Raw genomic sequence first — 27,942 nt, 5'->3', positions numbered from 1 at the left:
CTCCGATGCGCTTTTGTTTGAGTACAGTTGTAAAATATGGCGTGTGAAGTGAAGCGGAATCGTAGTTCTAATTTTTCCTCCTTCGAAAAAGAGTTGTTAATTGAATTAGTTAGTAAATATATATAAGTTACTGAGTGCCAGCGCGCAGATGGCTTGACAATAAAAGAAAAGGACGAGGCGTGGGAGGAAGTCCGCGAGGGTTTCAATGGGGTTAACAGATACTTTCTTGGCAGGTATCCACTGTCACCTAACGAAATCACTTCGTTAATTGTCCCCATTTCAAACTGTGCTCCGATATGGGAGTTATAAATATTGTATTGTCTTGTGCAGAACCAGACTACCTAGCAACTATATCCCTGATTTGGAGGTTAGAACCACTAATTACCTGAACATTAACAGAGAAATACAGTGACAGTCAGAATTTTTCGGACAGAATAATCTATACATGTAATACTCTGCTATTAAAGAAAGAACAGGTAATAAATTTGAAATTACTAAACTCTGAATTGAATGCACTTCGTAGGTACTGTAATTATCCAATTGCGATTTGTAGATCAGTTTACAACGTAATAATACCTTTTACTTATTTGAAATACGAAAATTTGCTGGTCAATATTTTTCGGACAGGAAATGTTTAGCTACTCACTTGCACTTATGCTCTGTGCAGGTAGGTCTCAGTCAGTACCTTCCTCTTGCACAAAGCAGACGCAGCGATTCTTGAGTGAAATGGGACACTGAGGATAGAACAATACATCTGATCAAAGGCAATTAGTAATTTTCCATCATCCAAAAGGGAAAACATGTCGACAAATCGCACATTTGCTGAAAATGAAGAAAAATACTGTTAACGATATTATCTGCCAATACATATTTCAAGATTGGATTGAAAATATGCCACAGACAGGTCGCCCGAGGGTCCTTACTAGGAGAGAAGAGAGGGCAGTAGAAAGAAAAGTGAAAAGAAATCCACGTCTTACTACAACCACTATCGCTGCTGCAGCTGAGAGCGAGTTTGGAAAGAAGATCAGTGTACCGTGGAGTATTGCAGAGCTCCTCAAGCTTTAAGTTGCAAACTACAACAAAACTGGAAGAACAAGGGCTGAAGTCGAGAACATTTCCTTGACTTACTTTCTGCCACCAGATGATTGCAGCATAGGCCATCAATGGTCTAATGATCATTGTGTGTATCCACATTACCATTGATGGTCTTAGGCCCCATGTCTTCCCAACAGCTCTTTTACATGCATACAGCAAGTTCTTGGCCCAGGTTATGTTCCTTTCTATATGTGTATTCCAGGTTAGAATTTTATCTAACACTACACCTAGGTGCAGTGCCTGTTCTATATATATATATATATATATATTATCTTGCCCAAAGACCTTCAGTAATCTCTTTCCCTCTAATTTTCTCCTTCTTGTAAAAGGGACCAGAGTTATCTTGTTCGGGTTGACTGATAGTTGTTCTTCCCGACACCAGTTCTCCACAAGGTTGAGTGATCTTTGCACGAGGTCCTGGATAACACTCATCACCTTACCTCGTACCACAATCACTAGGTCATCTGCGTATCCTTCTGTATAGAAACCCTGTTCGTTAAGCACAGCTATGATTTTGTTCACCACGAGGTTCCACAGCAGAGATGAAAGACCTCCTTCCTGAGCACAGCCTCGGGTGGCCTTAACCGTCAGCGGTTCTTCAAACGGGGTTGCATTCATCTTCCCTCCGTCTAACATGGATTTTATCCATTTGACGACTGTTACTCTCCTTGCTCTTTTTCATTGCTTTGTTCATAGAGCAGAGCCTCTCAAACGCCCAAAATCTCGCGCGTGCAAATTGAGGCGCAGAGTTCCTGTGCACAGTGCATCGGTCCCATTCGGCTCGGCATGGACCAACGCTTCGTCTCTGGGCTACTCGGCTCTTATTTGCAGCGCTACGGAGCAAGTGAGGAAGAGGGAGATAAGCGGAGCCAGCGAGACAGGTGTGGGAAGAGAGGGAGACAGCGCTATTGCTCCAAATCGAGGAGTGGGGGTCTGCACTCTGGTCAACGAAGCGGTCGTCTTTTGCACCGTGCACAGTGCATGCACTCTGAGAGGCCCTGGCAGAGTCATAGGTTGTATTGTTGAAGGCTCCTGCTATATATCTAGAAATGCCGCCAGTGCAATGTCTTTATATTCTAGGCTTTCCTCTAGTTTACAAACCAACTGGTTGAGTGCTACTTCAGTGGAACTGCCAGGTCTATATGCAAACTGATTGTCATGTAACGTTGAGTTCAGTTGCACCGTTCTTCTGATATATTTATCCACAATTTTCTCCATTGCTTTCAGCATGAAGGAGCTTAAACATAATGGTCTGTATGCTGTGGCTTAGGCATAATTTGCCCTCCAGGCTTATATATGAATACTGCTTTAGTTTCAGACCATGATTTTGGCATGTACCCTAAAGCTAGACTAGCTCTGAAGAGCTCTGTTAGGGCATTGACGAGTATCTCCCGTCCTTCCTGTAGGAGTATCGGAAGTATCTTATCTGGCCCCAGATCCTTTATAGAGTGAAACGTGTCGATTGCCCACTTTACATGGTTATGTTTTATTATTCTGTTGGCATAGTTCTAGTCCGCTCTTCGAGCTCCGGTCTCTGTTCCAACAGTTTCTTCTTCTGTCATCTCCTCAGCCTCAGGAAAGTGAACGCCATTAGCATCTCCAATGTGTCCTTCTCCACCTGAGTAAACTACCCATCAGGTTTCTCCAGTGTCCCCACCTGATTTATATGGGTTGCTTTAAGAACCTCCTGGAGCCTTGCTGTTTCAGTGTGTGATTCCACTTTCTCACAGAAGTCTCCAAGATTTTCTTTTTGCTTTCCGTATCTCTAGGTTATACTTAGTGAGTTTCCTATGATATACGTCCCACATACCCTTTCTAGATGATAGTCTATACAACATCCTAACCTCTTTTTTGATTTTGTCTAATTTGTTATTCCACCACCTTACTTTTTTGGTGTTTTTCTTTGAGAGGACAGTTGTCATGGAATGAGTCTATAATGGCCTCTTCTAATAGTTCCACTGCCTCATCCGATTCTTTCTGTCCTCTCACATTAGTTGGAATTTTTTGTACAGCCTTCCCTATAACTTCTCTGTATCTATCCCAGTTAGTTCTTTTTGGGCCTCTGTACATCTCAATCCCACATAGTCTCGCACCTATTGCAAATTGGATGTGGTGGTGGTCTGCCAATGATGGTTCCTCTAGCACCTTCCAGTCTTTAATAAAGTTTGCAAAATGCGTAGTGCTTCGTGTAATGTCTTACCTCCTAGGTTTAGTATCGTCAACTCAGTTCCAATACTAGAGACTCACCTCTTGCATTGCAGTTCTTGCTGCCCAATGCCATGTGGTGTGAATTTGCATCTGCTCCAAGGACTGTGTGTTTGCCTTTCCTCTTTTCGTTGCAAATTATGTTCTGAACTTTTTCTTATGGGGGCAGATTAGTTGAGTCATATGGAAGGTGTGCAGAGCCTATGGTTATTTCTCTAGGACCTTCCCAATTTCCAAGTTTCATCTTGGCTGCCTCCGAGTCCTTTGAACAATGTTCCTCTAACAGAAGGCATTTTAGTTTTTTGCTCACAAGTGAACATGTTCTAGGCATATTCGATGTAGTATCATACGTTTGCTTACCTCCAGATTCTGCCAGTCCTGCTACTCTGCCCTTAACTACCCATGGCTCTTGTACAAGAGCCACGATAGCCTCGGGCTTGAACTTCCTGACAAAATTGGCCACAGCTGATTTTTTATGTTGTAGGTTGGCCAGTAGAACTTTCAGTACCCTCCTTGCCAATGCTAGGTTTTGTTTTTCCCTTATAACTTGAAATTTGATCTGCCCAAGTCCAAGCTTGGCCTTAAGGCCTCTCTTCTTGAGCTCTTCAAAATCTCTTTCATCAACGGCCAAAACAGTTGTCCTTCCTATGTCATCAGTAGTTGTTGCATTCAGCACTCTCCACTCTTTCATCGGAAGTTTGGTGGCATGCTGATGTATCCTGACAAGCACATCATCAACCTTCATCTCGTCAAATGGAGGAGGAAGCTTGGTGATGACCTTTGCAGTATTCAGATGTTAAACATTATTATTATTATTATTATTATTATTATTATTATTATTATACTCAGCCTTCAGTGTGTCCATAGCAAAGTTATTCCTTTATTGTGCTGTCATTGTTGTTAACATGCATAAAAAAACGTTTTTGTGATTGTAAAAAGATGCATATTCACATATTTGTAAACTTCTGTGTAATTTACAATTACTAACACTCACAAAATCATTCATACGTTTGTAATATATCTAGGAAATAATCTGGTCATTACATCTTGCTTCATTTTTCAAATACTTCTTCTGGCAATCATCAAAGTGGAATATGTGAAAAATAATTCCTTTGTTAACGTGAGATAGGTCACGTACCTTTTCTTATCCTTTCAAGTTCTCCTGCTTCTTTGTTTTTCTCGAAACCATGTTAAAACATCTAGGGAATTTCAGACTTCCTTTCAGTTAAGAATTAATGCAAAGATTTTATGGTTCTGCTAAATTATCATTATCTAGACCCTAATCTGGTCGCTATTGACAGCTGATTGTGGCATTGAAAAATTTAATTATAATTCTTGCTTTTTATGCATCTAGCTTATTTGCTCACCCTGAAGAGCATGACTGCTTAGTAATGCTTTTCATGTTACCTTTTGCAACTCAAGCTATAATACCCATCTGTAAATTAATCAGAAGCTCTCTCACAGGGATATGTGGATAACATGGCATATGTTGGTGCAATAAATTATCTGCATTTTGTGCACAATTCTAGACTACATGCTGTAAAAATAGCTCTTATATAAAACTTTTACAAAATTTTCAGGAATTGGGACCTTGTTGTGTGTGGCATCTGCGGTTCTCATGCGATCCATGTGACATGTGGAGGGCTCAGAAGCCATGAGAGTTACTGGGAGTGTCCTGAATGCCGGAGCATATTACATGGTGGAGGTAAGCTGCAGATTAATATTCTTATTATTGAAAGTAGTACAGTATTCTTCTTTCTTATCTATCTCATCAGGATTAACCCACTCCTAAGCTTTCCTGTATGTTCCCTTGTTTCCTCTGAGCAGAAATACAGTTTTACAGATAATTCTTCACTTGGTCTCTCACTTTGTTCTTGAAAAGCATTACAAAAACACCCATGGTATCCTATTATGAAAGTAATTTCATTGGCATTTGTATAGCAATGATGCATTCTCATAGTAGCCTCTGCCTTCATATCTTGTATGTATCATAATACAACAAAATTTTGACTTTAAATTTCCCCCAAACTTATGTTATTAAAATGTAGGTCCATTCTGAAAATCTGTGTGATTAGCATTAAAGTTTCTTTCAACAGAAACATTTTTTTTGTTTTGTGCTTTTCTCGACAATACACTCAGATTTTCAAGTCCTGTAACAAAAAATGGCCTCAAGCTGTAGAAAACATGACAGTTGGTTGAAGCGATGGTTTCTTTTTATGTTGGTTTTCTTAGCAAAGGTGTGTTATGTACTCTGCTATTGGTGAAGAAAGTGGTCTTGATGTATTGACAGCCTCTTAATAATACATTATGCATATTCTTGTTGGTAGATAAAATTTGATTGTGGAAAGCAATATTGCAGTTGGTCGGGTTGAGTGGCTCAGGCGGTTGAGGTGCTGGCCTTCTGGCCCCAACGTGGAAGGTTCGATCCTGGCTCAGTCCGGTTGTATTTGAAGGTGCTCAGATACGTCAGCCTCGTGTCGGTAGATTTACTGGCACGTAAAAGAACTCCTGCGGAACAAAATTCCGGCACCTCGGCATCTCCGAAAACCATAAGAGTAGTTAGTGAGACCTAAAAGGCAATAACATTGTTGTTGTTGTTGTTGTTATTATTATTATTATTATTATTATTATTATATTGCAGTTGAGGCTTTCATTGACAGCAGTATGAACATGAACAATATTGATGATCACTCAAGAGTGAGGAACATCATTGTAGCATGTAATGAATGTCACAATTTGGTCCACATTGACTTGCACTAAAGTTACGTAAAATTTTAGAATTGAAGAAATTTTAGGCCAAATAACTGAAAGTGAAGCAACCCTTGGATCTCTTACTTAGTCCCTCATTCTTTTGGCAGGTGTATTTACTATTTCCAGTAGAATGGTCAACACAAAGGAGTTCACTCCACCAAGCAAGTTAGCTGCACAATGAGGAATGTATAGATTTAATCTTGCATTTGGGAGATGGTTGGTTCGAACTAGAGATTGGCAGCGGTCCGGGAGTCTTAACCTGATGCACGAGTTTGAGAGCTTCATGCTGATTATGCAGAACTTCTATGTCGGTACTTTCGAGCTCGGATGAATGGAAGTCAGGAGTGGCTCTCCCAGTGTTCATCTTGTCGTCATGGATATGGCAAATCAGTAATTATGTTTCAAATGTAAGCTGTGCGAAGAGTATTCTACAAAGTCATGAAATGGCACTGGAATACAAAGAACAAACTAAATGAAAATATTATTATTTTACTAAATGTTTCAAATAGTTAAAATTCAGTTCGGACAGAATTTACCCAGAGTGGATCCTCTGATAAATAAATGCATTGGTTGTGTTCATTTTCATCAATGTTTTGCCATATTAACATATAAAGGTAGTTCCATTGCGTCTCTCACAAGATACACTTGTGTCAAATCCAGGCCTAAGACTGTATCCAAAGAAGTTGTAAACAACATTTTAAAGGCATGTTTACTTTCTTTTGCCCTAAATTTAAAAACCTTTGAGATTGTGGAGGGGAAGGGCTTCGTTAATGTGGCAAATGGCCTTCTCAGACTGGGAACAATGTACAGAGTTGTAGTTGCTGAGGACATACTACCGTCAAAAAGTATAGTTTTGCAGCCAATGCATAACTTTTCTGACCATGTCATGGGCCAGTTTTCACCTGGAGTAAAGGAGGCTGTTCTTAAGAAACAGTGCTATCTTACAGCAGATAATGTGGAGTGACAGACAGTATAATTATTTGGCAGTTACTTCCCACTACATACAGGTCGCTTGGACCCCCCCCCCCCCAAAAAAAAGTGCATATCACGGTTTAATGTCTGGAAGACATAGTTAAAACTGAGTTAAATATTAGAGAGGAATTAGAAACCAGCAAGGCGGGGCTCAATTTTCATAATAATGAACTGGAGCATATAACATTTGTCTGACTAAGGGACAGATATTAAGTCAGCACACTCCAATTACAGAAGACTAGCCTGTTCTGCCCATTGCATAGATAACATTCTACAGTACGTATTTGCACCAAAGAGAGAAAGAAAGGAATGAACTAGATTGTGAGAGCCTTAGAGAGGTGTATTTGACCAAGGAAGCGTCCAAATGCACTATAACTTGTTTGAAAAAGAGTGGTTTGGTTACAAATACAAAATCGACGTACCAAACCCCGAAGTAATAGCAGTGTTAAAAGATTAAAGGGTCCGGTAATGATAAATATGATATACAAATGTTACTTGCCAGCAAAAAAGAAAAAGTCCATAATGGAAGACTTCAACCAAAGCCTTGCTCATCAGGTGATTTCTTTTCTGATACATTTTAAAGTAGTGGCAGAGGGGCTGAAAAGATAGGATTTTCCCTACACTTCATTTGGTTCTCCTTTACGACCAAAAGCTGTAGAAACATTCTGAGGAATCAGAAGGCAATTGTCAGGTAGGTCTCCGCTTAACCTTCTTAGTACCAGACCTGAAGTGCGAAAATTACCAAGCATATTTATGCCCGAGTGCACCAAGCTCGGTAATTATCAGCCTTTATGAAACCGTGGTAAAACTTTTACCGTGGTATTGTCGTAAAAGCAGTGCACCATTACTATCGCCCGGTTTCGTTACCGCAGGTTCTTGACGCTTCATTTTCTCGCTATTATTCCCCTCGGAAGGAATTTGAAGTAGTATTCAGGAAGCAGTGATCATTTCGATAGTCGCTTGTTTTTAGTTTATCCAGCCGGCAGTGATCGTTTCGACAGTCACTTGTCCCTCGTGTTTACATTTTGTGACAGCGCAAGCAAGTTATCGACTCCTTAAAATGGAAAATAATGTTCGACATGTTTTGAATGTTACATCGAAGTCCTAAAGACATGGAAGGGGACCTCCTTTTCCACACACAATATTGTCTCTTGACAACATTCCTTGTGGCAATATGGGCTCTGTTATATCGTTGTTCTGCTGGGGAGGTAGGATTCTGAACAGGTGTTTTAAGGAGGAAGGATTTACATGGGTAACCTCCATCACCCAAAATATAGCCATTAGCTATTTCTCTCGTCTCGAGACGCGCTCTCAGCCGAGAATTGTGAAATATTGTGCTATCATGAGTCGACCCTGGCCATCTTGCTACAATATCTCGTATCGTGAGGTTCGAATCGCTCACAGTTTGCACGTTTAGCGAGAAATAACCTTTCCTATTTCTAAATACCTCCCCATTTTCACCTCCGGGAGACTGTATTCGCACATGAGTGCAGTCCAGCGCACCCAATACACCAAGGAACCCAGCTGTTGTATGAAACCCTTCCATAACCTCTCTTTGTTCTCGCTGCGTAAGTGGAAGTTGAATGAACTGTGGTGATAACGACGCAAGTAGATCAGAAACCTTGTGTATTATGCGGCATACAGTTGTTCTGTCAACATCACAGACGTCGCCAATCACTCCTTGAAATGTTCCAGTTGCATAGAACCGCAGCGCTATTAAAAGACGATTTCTAGGCGATATAGGACAGTTTCTCTGTCGGGCATTCCAATTGTTCACCATTTAAATCTTCTCTGGAATGAAACATCGCTTAATTCTTCAAATAAATCGCGTCTCTCTTCTATAATTCTCCCTTCATTTCTTTCAAACTGATTAAGATACTGGAGATATAACCTATAGTTGTTAAGCTCCATCTTGGAATCTTTAACCGCAGAGCACAAATACAACTTAACCGCTGTTTTCTTAGTTAACCACTCGCTCACGCGCGGTAAACATTATACTGCGGTAAAATGTCGGTAAACTCGAAACCGAGCTTGGTGCAACAGAAATACGACTTTACCCTGGTAAAATTGTGAAGTTTACCGCGGTATTCTCTTGACCGAGGTTGGTGCACTCGGGCATTAATGCCATTTACTTACTTATACTAAAATATTCGTAGGAATTGAAAACTGTTGGGCCGATGACCTGCGATGTTAGGCCCTTTTAAACAACAAGTAGGCAGCAGGAATTGAACTGTCGGTCATAGCATACTGAAATTTGCTCCGTTTATAACTATTATATTGGTACAAATGCTACAGTTGATATAAAAATCCTGAACTTAAAAATGCATATGATAATCATTTTTATAGGCTGCTAGAAGTTAATAAAACAAAATCCAAATTCTGCATGCCATTTTCTAAAATGTATTTAAGAAATTTAAATACAAGTTATACCGTGTATTCATCCACCCCTTCCAATGTAGTTTTATGCAACCCGCAATATTAATTCTGTCCTGAAAACGTCTGCCCTGCCGGCATGCCCAGAAAATACAACATTTACCGTCTCGCCGCGATAGGACTCCGTAATGTTATAATCGTATTAAACCCTAGAAGGCATGCGGGGTGCCTTCTAGATCATATGAACCTGACACACCAGCGAAACACAATTCATATTGTGACCTTAGTAAACCTAATACATGTTATAAGCTGCTCAGTGTGCCATACTGAACCGTAGCGTAATTGGTAAAGGCGTGGCAGAGAGGGATTACGTGTGAGGTGGGAGGTTCAAATCCGGGGCGAAGGTTCCCTATTTTATAAATATTTGTTTAATACATACCGCACATAACGTAAGTTCAATACCTGCTTTCATGTAAATTGTGTGCGAATGAATGTGTTTGTGGCCCTAAAAAGGACTGATTGGTTAGCAGGCTGGACACATACGGACTGGAATAATAGGAACACAACGGCCCTGACAATGTTTTATTGCAGGAAATGCTCGATGCAAAGACCGTTCTGGTTTATGCACATTCAGACCTGGTGTCCAATAGATCGTCTTGTGCACTGAAGCATTCCAGGTGTAATTACTCAGTGTTCATCCGTGGTAAATTTGCCAGAGCTGGTAGGGGTTTTCTGGTGTTTGAGTGTAAATTATGTTCTTCAAATGCCCCCCAAAAAGAAGTCTAACAGCGTTAAATCTGGTGATCTGTTGGGCCTATCCATTTCCAGTGCAGTTCTTCGTTCAGATGGTTACAAGCGGGTAAAGTCAAATGTGGCGGAGCTCCATCCTGTTGCAACCACATCGTCAAACGATTGTGCAAGGGCACATCTACCAGCAGCAGTGTGGGAGTTCCTGTTTCAGAAAGTGCAGGTAGCATGGGCCCGTCCAAAGACCCTTAAAGAAATAAGGTCCAATCAGGCAATCCCCCAAGATTCCATACCACACATTCACTCCCTTAGTTGATGGGTCGTCTGTCGCACCCAGTGAGAATTGTCCAGACTCCAATAGTACATGTTGTGGCGATTGACGTTCCCATTGTTGTGGAAATGTGATTCGTTCGAGAACAAGATGTGCGATACGAATGCTGCATCAGTATCTAGCCTGCCAAATAGCCAAGGACAGAACTCCATTCATGCTCCTAAGTCCTGTCCATGGAGCTCTTGGTGTAGCTTAACATAGTACGGAGAAATTTATATTCATGCAGTATTCGCCAGACAGACAGGCAGACGGCTGGCTGGTGTTCACCTGTTGTGTCATCTCCCTCGTACTGATGTGTTGATTATTACGAGCTGCCTCCAGGAAGGCCTCTCTTATTTCACCTGATGTAACGGGCCTGTCACGGACTGGTGGCTGCTTTGAAATCACGCCTGTCGTCCTTAGGTGTCTTTCAGCGTGGCGGAATGATGTAGCAGCCAGGTGTTGCCTGTCAGTTTACCGTTCTTGGTACAGACGTAGTGCCTTGCACACGTTTTGTCTTGCTTCCCCATAAATGAGGAGCATCAATGTATTCCTCTGTGGAAAATGCGCTGAATGACAGCAGAGACTACATTCAGGCCCTAGCCAGAGGAGTATGCGCAGGGCGCAAGATGAATAACAGCATTCTTCTACTGTTTGAATGTGGCAAAAGTGGGCCTGCGTTTACATATTCAAGCATCATGTTGTTGTTTGAGTCATCAGTCCATAAACTGGTTTGATGCAGCTCTCCATGCCACCCTATCCTGTGCTAACCTTTTCATTTCTACGTAACTATTGCATCCTACATCTGCTCTAATCTGCTTGTCATATTCATACCTTGGTCGACGCCTATAGTTCTTACCACCTACACTTCCTTCAAAAACCAATTGAACAAGTCCTTGGTGTCTTAAGATGTGTCCTATCATTCTATCTCCTCTCGCCAAATTTAGCCAAATCGATCTCCTCTTGCCAATTTGATTCAGTATCTCTTCATTTGTGATTCAATCTATCCATCTCACCTTCAGCATTCTTCCGTAACACCACATTTCAAAAGCTTCTATTCTCTTTCTTTCTGAGCTAGTTATCGTCCATGTTTCACTTCCATACAATGCCACGCTCCACACGAAAATCTTCAAAAACATCTTTCTAATTCCTGTATCAGTGTTTGAAGTGAGCAAATTTCTTTTCTTAAGAAAGTTCTTCCTGGCTTGTGCTAATCTGCATTTAATGTCCTCCTTACTTCTGCCATCGTTAGTTATTTTACTACCCAAGTTACAATATTCATCTGCTTCCTTTAAAACTTCATTTCCTAATTTAATATTTCCTGCATCACCTGCCTTCGTTCGACTGCACTCCGTTACTTTTTTTTTTTTACTTATTTATTTTCATCTTGTACTCCTTACCCAAGACTTCATCCATACCATCCAGCAGCTTCTCAAGATCTTGTGCAGTCTCAGATAAAATAACAATATCATTGGCAAATCTCAAGGTTTTGATTTCCTCTCCTCGGATTGTGATTCCCTTTCCAAATTCCTCTTTGATTTCCTTTACTGCCTGCTCTACGTAAACATTGAAAGGGGGGGGGGGGACAAACTGCAGCCTTGCCCCACTCCTTTCTGGATTGCTGCTTCTTTTTGAAAGCCTTCGATTCTTATCACTGCAGACTGATTTTTATACAGATTGTAGATAATTCTTCGTTCTCGGTATCTGATCCCAATCACCTTCAGAATCTTAAATAGCTTGGTCCAATCAACATTATCGAATGCCTTTTCTAGATCTATGAATGCCATGTACGTGTGCTTGTCGTTCTTGATTCGATCCTCTAAGATCAGATGTAAAGTCAGGATTGCTTCACGTGTTCCTACATTTCTTCTGAAGCCAAACTGATCTTCTCCCAACTCAGTTTCAGCTTGTTTTTCCATTCTTCTGTAAACAATACATGTTAAAATTTTGCAGGCATGAAATCTAAACTAATGGTGGGATAGTTTTCACACCTGTCAGCACCGGCTTTCTTGGGAATAGGTATAACCCCATTCTGCCGAAAATCGGATGGGACTTCTGTCTCATACATCTTACACACTAAATGGAATAACCTTGCCATCCTGGTTTCTCCTAAGGCAGTCAGTAATTCAGAAGGAATGTCATCAATTCCAGGTGCCTTGTTCCTATTTAGGTCGCTCACAGCTCTATCAAACTCTGACCTCAAAATTGGGTCTCCCATTTCATGAGCATCAACAACCTCTTCTTGTTCCAGAACCAAGTTATCTACATCTTGACATTGATACAACTGTTCGATATGTTCTTGCCATCTTTCCGCTTTGTCTTCTTTCCCTAGAAGTGGCTTTCCATCTGAGCTCTTAATATTCATACACCTAGATTTCCTTTCTCCAAAGGTTTCCTTGATTTTCCTGTATGCAGCATGTACCTTTCCTAGGACCATACAACCTTCGACATCCTTGCACTTCTCCTTCAGCCAGTCTTCCTTAGCTACCTTGCACTTTCTATCCACTTGATTCTTTAATCGCCTGAATTCTTTTCTGCCCTCTTCATTTCTAGCGTTCTTATATTTTTGTCGTTCATCAATCAGGTCTAGTATCCTTAGTTATCCACTGATTCTTAGTTGATCTTTTCTTCCTTCCTAACATTTCTTCAGCAGCCCTACTGACTTCATTTTTCATGACTGTCCACTCTTCCCCTATTGTGTTTCCTTCAGCCTTTTCATTTAGTCCTTTTGCAACATGTTCCTTGTAACAGTCCCTCACACTCTTTTCTTTCAACTTGTCTAGATTCCATCTTTTTGCATTCTTTCCTCTCTTCGATTTCTTCAGCTTCAGATGGCATTTCATGACCAACAAGTTATGGTCAGAGTCCACATCTGCTTCTGGGGAAAGTTTTGCAATCCAACACCTGGTTTCTGAATCTCTGCCTTATCATGATGAAGTCTATTTGATACCATCCAGTGTCTCCAGGTCTCGTCCACGTATAAAGCCATCGTTTGTGGTCTTTGAACCAAGTATTGACAAGGACTAAATTATGATCAGTGCAGAATTCAACCAGCCGACTTCCTCTTTCGTTCCTTTGTCCAAATCCGAATTCTTCTACTGTATTACCTTCTCTTCCTTGGCCTACCACTGCATTCCAGTCTCCCATCACAATTAGATTCCCGTCACCTTTTACATATTGTATTAAATCTTCTATCTCTTCATATATTCTTTTGATTTCCTCATCATCCACTGAGCTAGTAGGCATATAGACATGCACTGTTGTGGTGTGCATTGGTTTGGTGTCTGTTTTGACGACAATAATTCTTTCACTATGCTGGTCGGAGTAGCTTACCCGCTGCCCTATTTTCTTATTCATTATCAAACCAACTCCTGCATTTCCTCTGTTTGATTTTGTGTTGATAATTCGGTAGTCACCTGACCAAAAATCCTGTTCTTCCTGCCAGCGTACTTCACTTATACAAACTACATCTAACTTTAGTCTATCCATCTCCCTTTTCAGATTCTCTAATCTACCACAATGATTCAAACTTCTAACATTCCACGCTCCGACTTGCAGAATGTCAGTATCCATCTTCCTGATGATCGCCCTCTCTCGTGTAGTCCCCACCTGGAGATCCGAATGGGGGACTAGTTTACCTCCGGAATATTTTACCCTGGAAGAAGCCATCATCAGTACATCATTTATACAGAGAGAGCTGCATGTCCTCGGGAGTTAGTTACGGCTGTAGTTTCCCGTTGATTTCAGTCATGTAGCAGTATCAACACAGCTAAGCCATGTTGAGTATTATTACAAGGCCATATCAGTCAATCATCCAGACTACCGCCCTTGCAACTTCCGATAGGCTGCTACCCGCCTTTCGATGAACCATTCCTTAGCCTGGTCTCTCAACAGATACCCATCCGATGTGGTTGCACCTGCGGCTCAGCTATCTGCTTCATTGGGACACGCAAGCCTCCCCACCGCGGCAAGGTCACATGGTTCGCAGGGGAGGTCAAACATCATACCAATGGAAAAATATTTGAACAATGCAGTATTCAAACCACCGATAGCACACATTCCGGCTATTGCTAGACTAACGGCTAACCACATCTGCTGCGCTACACTGCTGGTGACAGGTTGGTAGAATGACGAGTGTAGAGTACACGCGCAATCCGTTTCGGTGTTTAAGACATTAATTACTGCACTGCTACCTAGTTTTATGCATTGATTCCCTTCTTCTTTACACCCAGTCACGAGGCACGTCACATTTACAGTGAATCCTCGTTAAGACGTTTCTGCAGGGGACAAGGAAAAAAGAACCTGCTAAGCGAGAAAACGAACTAATGAATATACAGGTATAAATAATCCAACAGGGATATGTAAACACTGATACTATTTTTTCCGACGTGAGGTCATTTTTACGTTGTGTACCCTTGGGTACAGTGAAAATTATAGGCCTGTCTACCATTTCTAATAATGAAAGGAAAGTATTAAAATGTGTAAAAAAAAACACGAGAGAACAAATTTGAAAACCTTTTCTGCTGGGGATTATAAAATAACAAATACTGGAACACTGAAAGGTGTGGAAAACACTAGACAACAGATAAGAAAATATGTGCCCAGGAGCCAACAATAATATCAAAGTATTATTGCACATCACTCTCTTTCTAAAGCAAATGTTAGTAGAGGCCTTTTATTTCAGAACAGTGGGTTATTAAACATTATTTTCTGGTCACACTCTTAGACGATGATTTGGAGGTTAAACTCTATATGTGCAACTGCGAGGAATGACTTTGGCCACGATTTTGAATCGAACAAAACTTCGACCAATTTGAGTGATCGAGTTGAACATTAAAGGTGTGAGCTTCAACATTCGTGATTTCTGCATGCTTATGCCAGTCCACTTCCTGACAGATTTTAATTTTGTCTTCATTATTAAGGAATTTTACAACATTTTCCATATCCATAACTAGGCCATCACAAGACAAATATGCGCCACGCTGGTCTAATTCACTCTTATGTTCCCAATCCAGGTATAGGCTACCGTATCACGTGACAAATATTAGCTGCACTTCACTGTACCACTCAACACAAAATAATTTTCTACCTTCTGAATTGAATGCGAAATCGCAAACAGGTTCACTCAGTTAACGTAAGAAATTTCATTTATTTTGTACGTATTGAACTGAGAATTACAATAAATAAACTTTTTAATGTCCACCTTTTCAATACAATAATAATGTTGAACAGTTCTCAAGTTGATTGATGTCCCAGTGGACATACAGTAGAGAGTTCATTAAATTTGGTGAGCTGTTTACAATAATAAAACATTGCCCCTCCCTTGTTCCGTCCAGATTAAGTGGAATTTCTGAAATTAAAAAAATATGCGTTTCTTTTATTTTGAAAGGAAATTCAAAATACCAACTTTCACATCTGTAACAGCTTCCAGTGTTTCAGATAAAGTATCCTCATAAACATATATAAACTCCTTATTTACCTATTTCCAACCCCACACCCCTTATGTTGATTTTCCAGAAAAAAAACAAATGCATGTTTCTTCATTTTTAAAGGAGATTCCAAATACTAATTTTTACGTCTGTAACATCTTCAGTTTTTGAGATATAAGTATACCCATGAAAGTAATTCAACACCTTTTTCACCCCCCCCCCCCCCTTTCCTACCCTTTAAGTTGATTCCCCTTCCCAAAAGTGCTCGTTTCTTTATTTTTAAAGGATATTCCAAATACTAATTTTCACGTCTAACATCTTAGTTTTTGAGATATGTAAGTATCCTCATACGAAGTATTCAACTAATTTTTCAATTAATTCACCCCCTTAAGTGGATTTTCCAAAGACAAAAGATAACGTGTTTCTTTTCTTTGAAAGAAAATTCCAAATACAAATTTTCATGTCTGTAACATCTTCAGTTTTTGAGATATGTCTCCTCATAAAAGGTGTTCAACCCGTTTTCCCCCCTTTTTTCACCCCCGTTAATGGGATTTTCTGAAAACAAAAAATTCTGTGTTTCTTTTTTTTTTTTAAGGAGATTCCAAGTACCAATTTTTACGTCTGTAAACTTTTTTTTTTTTTTTTGAGATATAGGTATCCTCATTTCTAAATTCACTCCCCTTTTCACCCCCTTAGCAACAGAATATCCAAAAATCCTCCCTTAGTGAGCACCTACATGTTAATATGAATGTATTCCCAAAATTTCATTTCTTTATATCCAGTAGTTTTGGCTGGCAATGATGAATCAGTCAAGACAAGTTATTTTATATATATATATATATATATAAATAATTCATGTCTTGCCTTAACTTTGATTTTGACTGATAATGGTTTTTAGCAAGACCGAAACTAGTTTCAAATACAGTGAAGCCTCGCTAGTACGTTCCTCATTAACACATTTCCCCCCTTAGCACGTCGTAAATTCGTTGTCCCGATTCTCATTGTATTAACCCGTAGAGCGGGGCTTGCGTCTCCATCCGCACTTCAAACTCTGCGCTAGGGTGGGCGATGCGGCTCCAGACGCGGGACTGTTTTTATTTTTTTCTTATCTTCAATATTAGGCGCGAGCCTTGAAACTTTCCTCACATGCTTTGGAAGGTGCTGCCATCTTGACGATTTTTTTCGAACTACGTAGTAAGAACGGTATTGCGACAGGGAATCCCCTTTCTGTTTCGTTCGTATTTGTTCAGTGCAAAAATCGCTTAAGCGCCGCATCATATTCAGCCCGTGCATTCGTCAGTAGGCCGCATGACTGGCCCTGCGCTGTACTAAGTTCAGGATAAATAGAAGCTTCAGTGTGTTCCTTTTGCGTTTTTGAAATGTTTATTTTGTTTTATATCATAATACAATATGTTTAAAAGGGCGGGGGATATTCCAAGTGATTGTACTATTCGTGATATCCTTGAAAATAGCGAAGATGAAAGTTGTAGTGACTTCAGCTCGGAAAGTGACGATGAATCTCCGTTATTAGTAAATATTCCAGGAAGTAGCTTTTCTAGTAGTGTTCCAAGACCGGTTCAATCGGTGCGGAGTTCGAGTTCCAGTGAAAGCAGTGAAACTGAAACTGCGAATGACGGTAATCCTGCTGCTGTACAGGGTGAATAGGATGTGCGGGGTTGTAAGCGAGCAAGATTTCCAACAAATTACAATGCTGGAATTCAGGGTGAACTTTTGGATAAGAAACAGCCCGAAGAAATTTACGAATTTTTTATAGATGACGGACTTTGTGATCTTATTGCACAGCAAACAAATCTGTATGCTCAGCAAATAATTACCTCAAATTCGTTGATGGCAAAAGTGAAAAGAAGAAGTCGTGAGAGAGACTGGGTACCCACTAACAAAAATGAAATAAAACTCTTTTTAGGAATCTTATTACTGCAGGGTATTGTTCAGAAGCCAAAATTAGTCCATTACTTTTCTCGTAATAAACTGTTAGCTACTCCTGTATTTTATGAAATTATGTCTGAGAAACGATTTTTCCTTTTACTTAAATTTTTGCATTTTGCGGACAATGAAGCATATAATAGACAGGTTCACCCCAAATTGTATAAAGTGAAGCCAGTTCTAGACGACCTATTATAAAAATTCAGAACTGCATATACTCCAGACGATCGCCTATCTATCGATGAGAGCCTGTTATTGTGGAAAGGTAGACTGGGATGGAAGGTATACATACCGAAGAAACGGTCGCGCTTTGGTATGGAATCTTATAAGTTATGTGAAGCTAAATCTGGGTATGTGTGGAACCTCCTATGGTATACGGGGAAGGAAACTGATCTGGTAAACGAAGTTTGTGGAATAGATATTTCTGAGTACACTAAGCCTTCCAAAGTTGTATTTACACTGGCCGAAGGTCTGCTGAATAAAGGTTATCTAATAGCTGTGGATAATTACTACAGTAGTCCGGAGCTATTTGACCTGCTCAATGACCTTCAGACAGATGCTGTAGGCACCGTAAGACCGAACAGGAAAAATCTCCCAAAAGATGTTATGGGGAAGAAACTAAAAAAGGGGGAAGTTGCGTTTGCTTATCGTAACAAACTCATTGCTCTCAAGTGGAGAGACAAGAGAGATGTGTGTATGCTAAGTAGCATACATGATGCCGAAATGCACACTGTGAAAAACAGGAAAGGGGACACAGTAGAAAAGCCTGTCATGTGTATAGCTTACAATGACTCAATGGGTGGGGTCGATTTATCTGATCAGTGTATGGTCCCGTACAGTACAGCCCGAAAGCGAATCAAGAAATTCTACCAAAAGATTTTCAGGCACTTGTTGGACATAACAATGTTCAATTCCTTCGTTATTTATCAAAAACATGGAGGAAAATTCACTCACTTACAATTTCGTATGCACGTTATCCAGAAGCTTTTTGACAAGTATGATAAATCAATCCCTGCTGAAGCCCAGCCAGTCAGATCAGTAGTGTCACTGTCAAATGACCCTTCGGATCGATTCTCGGGAAGGCACTTCCCGGATTTCAATGCCCCTTCAAAGACGAAACCCATTGCAAGCAAGAGATGTGTTGTTTGCAATGCAAATAATAAAAGAAAGGAGACACAGCACTGCTGCAAAATCTGCGATGTAGCACTGTGCCCGGCTCCTTGTTTCGGAGTGTACCACACAGCTAAAATGTGAACTGAGAGGCGTCCATTGAACGTGTATTGTGAATAGTGTCCCTAATTGTGTAAACTCGTGTGTGTGCGTGCGTGTAGACAGTGACGGCGACTGGGGGATAAGGAAATTAGAAACAAAAGGGTAGGACCTACATTTGAACTGCGAATTTAATTTCTTTTTTATATGGCTAAAATGCAATAAAAATGTTATTTTTCCCCAAAATGTGGAGGAGCACTACCCCTAACCGCTAACCCCCTCCCCCCCCCCCCATTGTCACCGCCACTGCGTGTGTGGATATATAGACTAGTTAAAACCTATGAGTGAAATTAGTGACTCGGCAGTTTCATATCCAGAACAAGAGAAGAAAGTAGATATTCGGTGAGTACATTTTTCTCTGATCATTTTTATATTCTTCAATAGTGTAATAATAGTAAAGTATAACAATATATTATAGTGCTTGTGGGACTACAATGACAGTTTGATTCGTAAATGTTTACTGCTTATGTACAAGTTTCAGAAAGTAATTATTACAATGCCCATAAGAGAAAAAACGGGAAATATGAGACTTATGCGTTTGTTGCACTAAAAAACGTAGTGCTTAAAAATCATTCTTTATCGTGAATATGCGGTGCAGTATCGAAATTAATGTGTCTTATTGTCACAATATACAAGTAATATTAGATAGATACATGTCGGGTTGCATAAATCCAAGTATTTAAAAAAATAAATGATGAAAACACCTCCCCACCGTAGTGTGTAAAGAGGAAGAGCTCGCTCCCCACTTAACGGGTTAAATCTATATAAAAGTACCTCACTTATCACATCACGAATTTTGTTCATTACCGCTTAGTACGATCACATTTTTCATAGCCCTGAAATTGTTGCTTGTCATCCCTTGTGGAAGGAACGTGATTTCCAACTCTGGTGAGAGGCCCCGCCGCACTTGAGTGATAGCGGGATATTGCACCTTCGAGAAGTAATCCATTAACCTCATAAATGCTCAGTTTTGCTTGCTGGTTAGCAGTGAAACTTTAGAATAACATAATGAGCTTGTTTGTGCTTGTATTTCGCATTCCATTCAGAAGTTAAAAAAGTACTTCGTGTTTAGTTGTACAGTGAAGGGTAGCGAATATTTGTCGCTCGATAGCGTACGTCTGGAACATAATCGTGTGTAGTTGACCAGCGTGGTGCATATTTGTCTTGTGGTAGCCTAATTATGGATACGGAAAAGGTCGTGAAATTCCTTACTAATGAATTAAAAATTAAAGTCTGTCAGCAAGTCGACTGGCATCCACATCTTTAAGCGCGCAGAGTTGGCGTGAATGTTGAAACTTGCACCTTCAATTTTGACTCACTCACTCGAATCGGTCTTGGTAGGTCAAAGTTTTGTTTGATTGAAAATGGCGGCCAAATTCATTCTGTTGCAGTCGCACATGGCCGTGTATAACGTCCAATACATTTGTCTAAGTGTGTGACCAGAAAAATAATGTTTAATAATGAATTAGCCCGAAATAAAAGGCTTCTACTAACATTTGTTTTAGAACGAGTGTGATCTGCAATAATACTTGATATTTTTATGGGATCCGTTCAAACGTTTTCTTTTTTGTATGTGTGTTTTTTTAACACTTTCCAATGCACTATTATATTATAAGCCCCAGCAGAATAAATTTTCATATTTGTTCTCTCGTGCTTTTCACATCTGTTAATACTCTCTTTTTGTATCTGTACACGCAGATATGACTTAAAATTCCATTATGTTGGAAAAATCGTATCTAGTGTTTCCATATCCCTGTTGGATAGTTTTTAATTGTGTATTCATTAGTATGTTTTCTCACTTAACACATTATTTTTCCTTGTCCCCTGTAGAAACTTCTTAACGAGGTTTTTACTGTATATGTAAATTTTTTAGGTTACAATAATAGAGTATTGAATAGGTGGAAACCTTTTAGCTCCTGTTTTACATTATATTGCTCTTCAATACAGAAAAACATGAAATTTATTGCTTAAGATCGGACCTTTGCGCTTAGTGGGTTAAACAGCGAGATTCTGATATATTTGTAGAAGTTAAGCCTAGATAAGATATAAATGACTGCAAAACTATAATCATATTAGTATTACTCGTACATTAACTGTAATTTTCAGAAAATGACACAGAGGAACTGTCAGAGAAAAGAAGTCTAATTGGATCTGACTTTGATAGTTGGCTGCTATAGGAAGCGATGACGTTAGCATATATTTCTATAGCCATTGATATTAATATTGCAGAAAATGCAGTTCCTCTCTGGTGGGGAAAATATGAACATGGGTAGCCTATCCAAAATTAGCAATCCTGGCCTAAACAGTTCTTTGTATTCCAACCACAAGTACTCCCAGAGAACCAAACTTAAGGCCAGTATTACTGTACAAGAGAGATCAATGCGATAATATCTGGAAACCATGGATGCCATTCTCATTGTGCACAATAATGCAAATGGCCGAGTTCTGTACAAAATATTGTATAATTCTATTTCCTGTATTTGCCAACGATGCGCAGTGCTAGTAAATTTGTTTACCTCCTCAGGTTTATATTTCAGAGTCGGTTTTATATGTTTATGCGTGAAGCTGCAAAAAATAATGCTAAATTTCTTTGCTAATGTCAAATGTAATTCATTTTGGGAAAATGTCTATTTGAATGAATACCTTCCTTTTGTTATTTCATTTTGTATTTTGTAATATATTGAGAGTAATGTAATGTGGTTTCTCCCCTACTCCCCTTCAGTTTACGCATTCACATGTTCGTCTTAGATATTTGTGTATACAGTTGCATAGAATAATATGTAATTTATGACTTCTGGTCTTATTTGTAATTCCTTCTGAAGAAGAGGGAGCAGAATTGTGCTTTAGGAATTTGCAAGAATATCATCTCATGATCATGAACTCAACTGCAACTGATGCCATTACCACTCTATCCAACCTTAATCACATTGACCCACATATCAAGTTAACACTAGAATCAGAGAATGATAAAAAAACTCAATTATTTAGATCTAACGATCATCAGACAACCTGGTTCATTGAGCTACAAGATTTTTAGAAAACCAGTGCAAACCGCTAACACAATCCATCAAGATTCCATACACCCACATGCCCATAACTGTGCAGCATACCATAGTATGGTACACCGCGCTTTTAGCATCCCGCTGTCTTAAAAAGAACATAAAAACGAATCAAACACTATTCGCAGTATAACTAAATTTAATGGCTACAACAGCTCTTTTATAGAGAAAATCACTAATAAGTGCAAACACCAACCTTCAACCACCTTAACAAAAGAAAAAACTCACAATTTTTTATCTACTTTTACGTTTAATAATAAACAAGTCTACCAGATCGCAAACATGTTTAAAAAGCATGACGTCAAAATAGCCTTCAAAACTTGTAACAGAAACACAGATATTTTACACAATACCTATTCTATTATCCATAGCAATAAGTTCACCAAATCAGGTGTTTATAGACTCAGTTGTAATAATTGTAACGCATCTTATGACAGTCAAACAGGTAGGAGCTTCCATACAAAATACTTGGAGCATGTTAACACCCTGAAATATAACAGATTTTCAGCCATGGGACAGCACATGGGTGATACTAACCATAAATTCACTAATATCAACCAAGACATGAAAATTCTCAAAGTTATAAAAAAAAGGCCCCTTGCTCAATATTACAGAAAATTGTTTTATCCATCTGGAACAGTTTTTCAATCCTAACTTCAATCTGAATGAAATTTCAGAGAAATCAAACATTTTATTTGACCTTTTCATTCCTATCTTTAGTAATCATGTCTGAGATTGAAAGAATTCTTTCTTTTATAATCTCTTTAAATTCCCCTATCAGCAGCAGTCTTTCTTTCCTCATCCTTCAGCCCCACCTTTGACACCCCTTCTCTCCTTCACCCTTCCTCTCTCTATCTATTCCTTTGTTTACATTGCCTGCTTCCTACAGCAAGTGAGTGCTTTTTCCTGATCCACTCCTTTGTTTACATGGCCTGCCTTCTTCCTTCAGCAAGTCAGTGCTTGTTCTACATCAGACATTAGAGGTGAATCTCATAAATAATTCTTCTCCTTTTTAATTCCTTTTCTGTATACTTATTCATTCGTAATCCTGGCTATCATTTCCAGATTTACTTCTTTGCCTGAGGAGGTCCTAAGTCAACTTAAAGACATCATATTAGGCCTATGACAAGAAGATCATAACCTTTATTTTTGTTATTATATGTATTTTAATGTTATAATTATTCCTGCAACATTGTCTGTGTATGGTATACATGTTTTAGTTATCAGATAATGTTTGGTTTTTATTTGGCTGAAGATGGCTACTAAGTGGCTGAAACTAGTCCCAAGACTGATGTAATATCATTTACTATATATATTGTATTGAAAAGGTAGGAACCTCTTATCAATTTATTTCTTGCAATTTCTTCGTGTCTGCGGCATTCTTGTTTGCAATGTTGAACTGAGGCACAGGCAGTTTGCCACCAAAGTAAACTGCCCTCGACAAGTGTTTCCCTGGTTTGTGGATTTATTTTTGTCATCTTTAAGGTTTATTTCAATTGCTACCGCAAAAAATAAATTTCATTTTCATAATAACTCTGTATTGTCGGCCTCAATAAGAAATAAGGTCTAGTTGATTTACTCCACCTTTACAATACAGTACAATATTCTCTTTTATTTTATTTTAAGATAAGGGACATGTTTTGTCTCTTCTATTGTGAGACATCTTCAGCCTAAGCTGTTATGGTAAAAGCACATGATAATCTTAATACTAGAAAACAATGATATATACTGTATTATAATGTTGAAGATTCAAGTTGACTCAATTTGTCTCATTTAAGCACAGATTTTTAAAAACACAGTTTGCGTAAGTCTTAAAACCAATTATTGAATGATAAAAAGTCGCATTCAGTTTTAATGTACAAAATGAACTTAAGCGTGCTAAAATCAGACGTCAAACTTGAATAATGTCGATGTGATCTCATGTTGGAAGCCTTGAGTACGTGAATATCTGATCAAACAGAGCTTGTTTATAGGTGGAATAACTCGGTGTTGAATTGTATTATGTGGCCAGACAATTCTTATTGTCATATACTCAAATGACCTGCAACTGGCGAGCCGAACATCTCCTCGGACACTCCCGGCACTAAAACCCATACGCCATTTAATTATCGTGGGCCAGTTCACTCTTATGAATAGTTCTGGCAGCGATTCTGACCAACACCCCAATGTCTTCTAGCACTTATTATACAATGACTTTTTCTGAACATATTATGATAACTTAATCCATATCGTCTTCCGATTATGCATTTTTAACCCTTACGTTTTTTGAAAACCGATCTCGCCTTCAACATGCACGTTTTGTCATACTAATCCTATCCATTGATACCTTGGGTTCGATACTCTGGTCCCCAAGTGTTGCTTATTGTTCAAGCATTTTATGAAGAGGATCCACTTCAGATTCAGATATGAATTATAAGAAATAATGTGACACAAAATTCTTTTAGACAAACATTTTAATCGTTTTTAAAGTGGTTTTAATGTGTGTGTATATATGTTTTTTTCAAGTATCTTCATATTGTAAATATTATGAACCACAGTGTCAATACTATTAAGAATTCTCAACAGTATAGTTCATATAAATTGGATAAAGTCCTCAGACCAATATTTGTTTGAGGATTGAATAAGGCTGATGATGCCCAGTAAAAGAGGGGCAAAACATGTACCTTAAAATTTTGTAGTTTCTATGTTCATTTAACCATGCAGCAGTGGATTGTATTGAATAGGTGGTGTAATAAAATACTCCTTGTGTAAACTTAGTGATAAAGCCATCTTTAGTATGGAACAATGATGAGAATAATGGTTTGTAACGTAGTACCACTATGTTAGGTACACAATAGGTTTGTGGTTAGTACTGAGAGTGTGTTAATCAGGGTAGGTTTTACAGTACCCGTGATTAGTACCACTATATGAGCAACACCGTGGGTGAGCAAAACCATGGCTCTGTCTTGCCTGTGATTATTACCCACTGTGTGAGGAACACCGTAGGTTTGCGTTGCCTGTAAATGGTGCTGCAATATGAGAAACACCATAGGTCTGTGTTACATGTGCGCCTTACATTACCTGTGAGTAGTACCATAATGTGTGGAATACTGCCAGCCTACGCTACTTTTGATTAGTACTGCATCATGACAAGTACCATGGTTCTACTTTCCTAGCGATAAGTATCATTATGAGGGGCCGACGGCCTGGATTTTGGACCCCTTTAGACTTCAAGCATCATCAATTCAGTATTTTGCTTTAGAAGCAGTGCCTTGGTCAGTAATACTATTGCATACCTGCCAAGTATTCCGGTTTTTCCATAAAATGTACGGATTTTGAGTGTGTTTTACGGTTGTACGGATGAACGTTATTGTACGGATTCATTATGAGTTAAAAACTTCATTTTCCCGTATTGAACTTAGATTCACAATTAAAATATCAAGGAAGGTTCAACCTTTTCAATACAAAACGTGTTGCATAAGATGTTCACAACATATTATTTATTAAATAATTAGAACCGGTTTCGACACTTGTTGCGTCATCATCAGCTACAAAAATCACAAAAGGGCAAAGTACATATCATAAAAATTGCATTAATAACTCTTGCATGGCTGAATACAAATGATAGACTGCTTTTTCTTAAAAGCTAGAAGAACTTGAGTAAAATATGATGATGTGATGTGACACATAAAAGCGTAGAAGTTTGATGGGTAAGTATTGTGCATAAAACTGAACTGATGCTTTAAACAAAAAAGTCTGAATATGATGATAAAACGATGTGGTAATAACAAAGTAGTAAAATTGTCCACTCTTCTGATGTTCAATTCAGGCACATAAGTCCAGGTCCGATGTTATATGGCAATACCAACAAAAAGATTTTGTCGAGGCCGGGACACCTGATGTTGGGCGATTGAATAAAGTTGATCTTCAAATTAGTCTCAGCTCAACAAGGGTGGTAAGTCTTAAAAGAAAGGAAAGAAAAACTAAGTTAGTGAAATGGAAGTCTAAATGGAGTCGCGGCCAAGGATGATAGGATATGAGACTTGCCTTGTTTAGCGTGCTGAGTGTGTAGTGTGAGAAGAGTTGTGGACAAGTGAGATGGGTGTGACTGAGTGGCGAAGGTAGAGTGAGAGGGGTGGAAAGGGGGGGGGGGGGGGGGAGAGAGAGGAGAGGGTTAGGGAGGCGGAGTTTAAGGCGGGTCAGGAGGGCGGAGTGGCAGTGGTGTGGGACGTAAAAGAGTGCTGTGGAGAGCGTGAAAGATCGATTTTCCTCCCGTGGTTTTTATACCTCTAAAGACTTCGATTAGGAAGTCGAAAAGGATGTTGGATTTTTCTGAGATTTCGTTAAGATTTAAGTTAGGGTTAAAAAATTGGTCTAGGTGAATAAAACAGTTCTCCGTAACGTCGAGTAAAGGGCCTTTATTTATGTTTTTGAGAATTTCTAGGTCTTGTTCTATGGTAGTAAAATTATGCTTTAAGTCATGTATATGTTGGCCTATTGCAGAAAATCTATTATATCTGATGGCATTGACATGTTCTAAGTATCTAACTTTGAAGCTGCGTCCGGTCTGTCCGATGTATGAGGAAAAACGGTTATTGCATTGAAAACGGTAAACGCCTGACATAGCGTAAATGTCGGACCTGTTAACTGATTTGGAATTGTGAACTATATCTATGTTTCTATTGCTGGTTCTGTAAGAAATTTTAATATTATGCTTTTTGAAAACGTTCGTTACACTGTGGATGTTTTCGTTAAAGGTGAAGGTGGCGAATAGGGCAGGGTTAGGTCTTTCTTTGGTTAATGTTGTCTTTAGTCTATGTTTACATTTGTTAATGATGCGTTCTATGAATGAGGTGTTATAACCGTTGAATTTAGCAATGGCACGAATGGTGTTCAATTCATTCTTTAGGTTTTCCTTGGATAACGGTATTTTTAGTGCACGGTCTACCCTACTATAGTAAGTGGCGCATTTATGTGCGTGTGGATGTGTGGAATCATTTCTGATAGTAGTCGCTGTTTGGGTTGGTTTTCTGTAGATATTGTATTCTAAAGAAGAAGGATGTCGTTTAATTGTAAGGTCTAAAAAATTGATCGAGTTATTGGACTCGGATTCTAATGTGAATTTTATATTAGAATCAATCTTGTTTAAGTTATTAAGGGTGGTAGCTGCATTAACCGTTCTGCCATCTAGAATAACCAGAGTGTCATCGACATATCTAGACCAGAAGTGTATATTTGAAAAAGTGTTATTGGAATTAATTGCAGTGTCTTCTAGGAAATCTGAGTAAATTTCAGCCAAAATTCCTGAGGCCGGCGACCCCATAGCCAGTCCATCTTGTTGGTAAATGCATTTGTCAAATGCAAAATAGTTATGTATTACGAGTTTTAGGACCTGCATAAAGTCTTGGATCTCTAGTTTACTTAGCCCACTATATGTTTTTAGGTTTTTTTTTTTATGGGAAGGAGTTTTTTGGTGTTGATACTGGGATACATATTATTAATATCGAATGAGTGAAGGGTGTGAAATGGTAGTATTTCAAATTTATTCAGTTTTTCGATTAGTTCGATGGTGTTTTTTACGGATTTTTTCGACTGAAATTTATAGTTTTTACTAAGAAATTTTTGTATGAATTGGGCCAATTTATATAATGGGCTAGGTCTATAGTTGATGATGGGACGTATGGGGACGCCGGTCTTATGGATTTTGGGGAGAGCTTTAGCGGTAGGCAGGCCGGGGTTCATATTAATTAATCTCGTTTTTTCTTGTTCTGTAAAAAAGGAATGATGTATTTTTTAAAGTTTGTTTTAG

The 27,942-nt window shown here is 39.0% G+C and overlaps 1 protein-coding gene across 1 annotated transcript in view; it reads left to right on the top strand.

Moving 5' to 3' along the window:
* The window catches only part of LOC136863153 (G2/M phase-specific E3 ubiquitin-protein ligase), a 381,529-nt gene that overhangs the window by 342,217 nt on the left and 11,370 nt on the right, over nt 1–27,942 (top strand). Inside the window, exon 9 of the mRNA XM_067139496.2 lies at nt 4,881–5,005. Coding sequence (XP_066995597.2) covers nt 4,881–5,005 — 125 coding nt within the window. The remainder of the gene's footprint in view (nt 1–4,880; nt 5,006–27,942) is intronic.

This window comes from Anabrus simplex, chromosome 2 (genome assembly GCF_040414725.1).
Source record: "Anabrus simplex isolate iqAnaSimp1 chromosome 2, ASM4041472v1, whole genome shotgun sequence".
In the NCBI taxonomy this organism is placed as follows: domain Eukaryota; kingdom Metazoa; phylum Arthropoda; class Insecta; order Orthoptera; family Tettigoniidae; genus Anabrus; species Anabrus simplex.
Note: the sequence above shows the minus strand (reverse complement) of the source record. Positions and strands in the feature narration are given on the sequence as shown.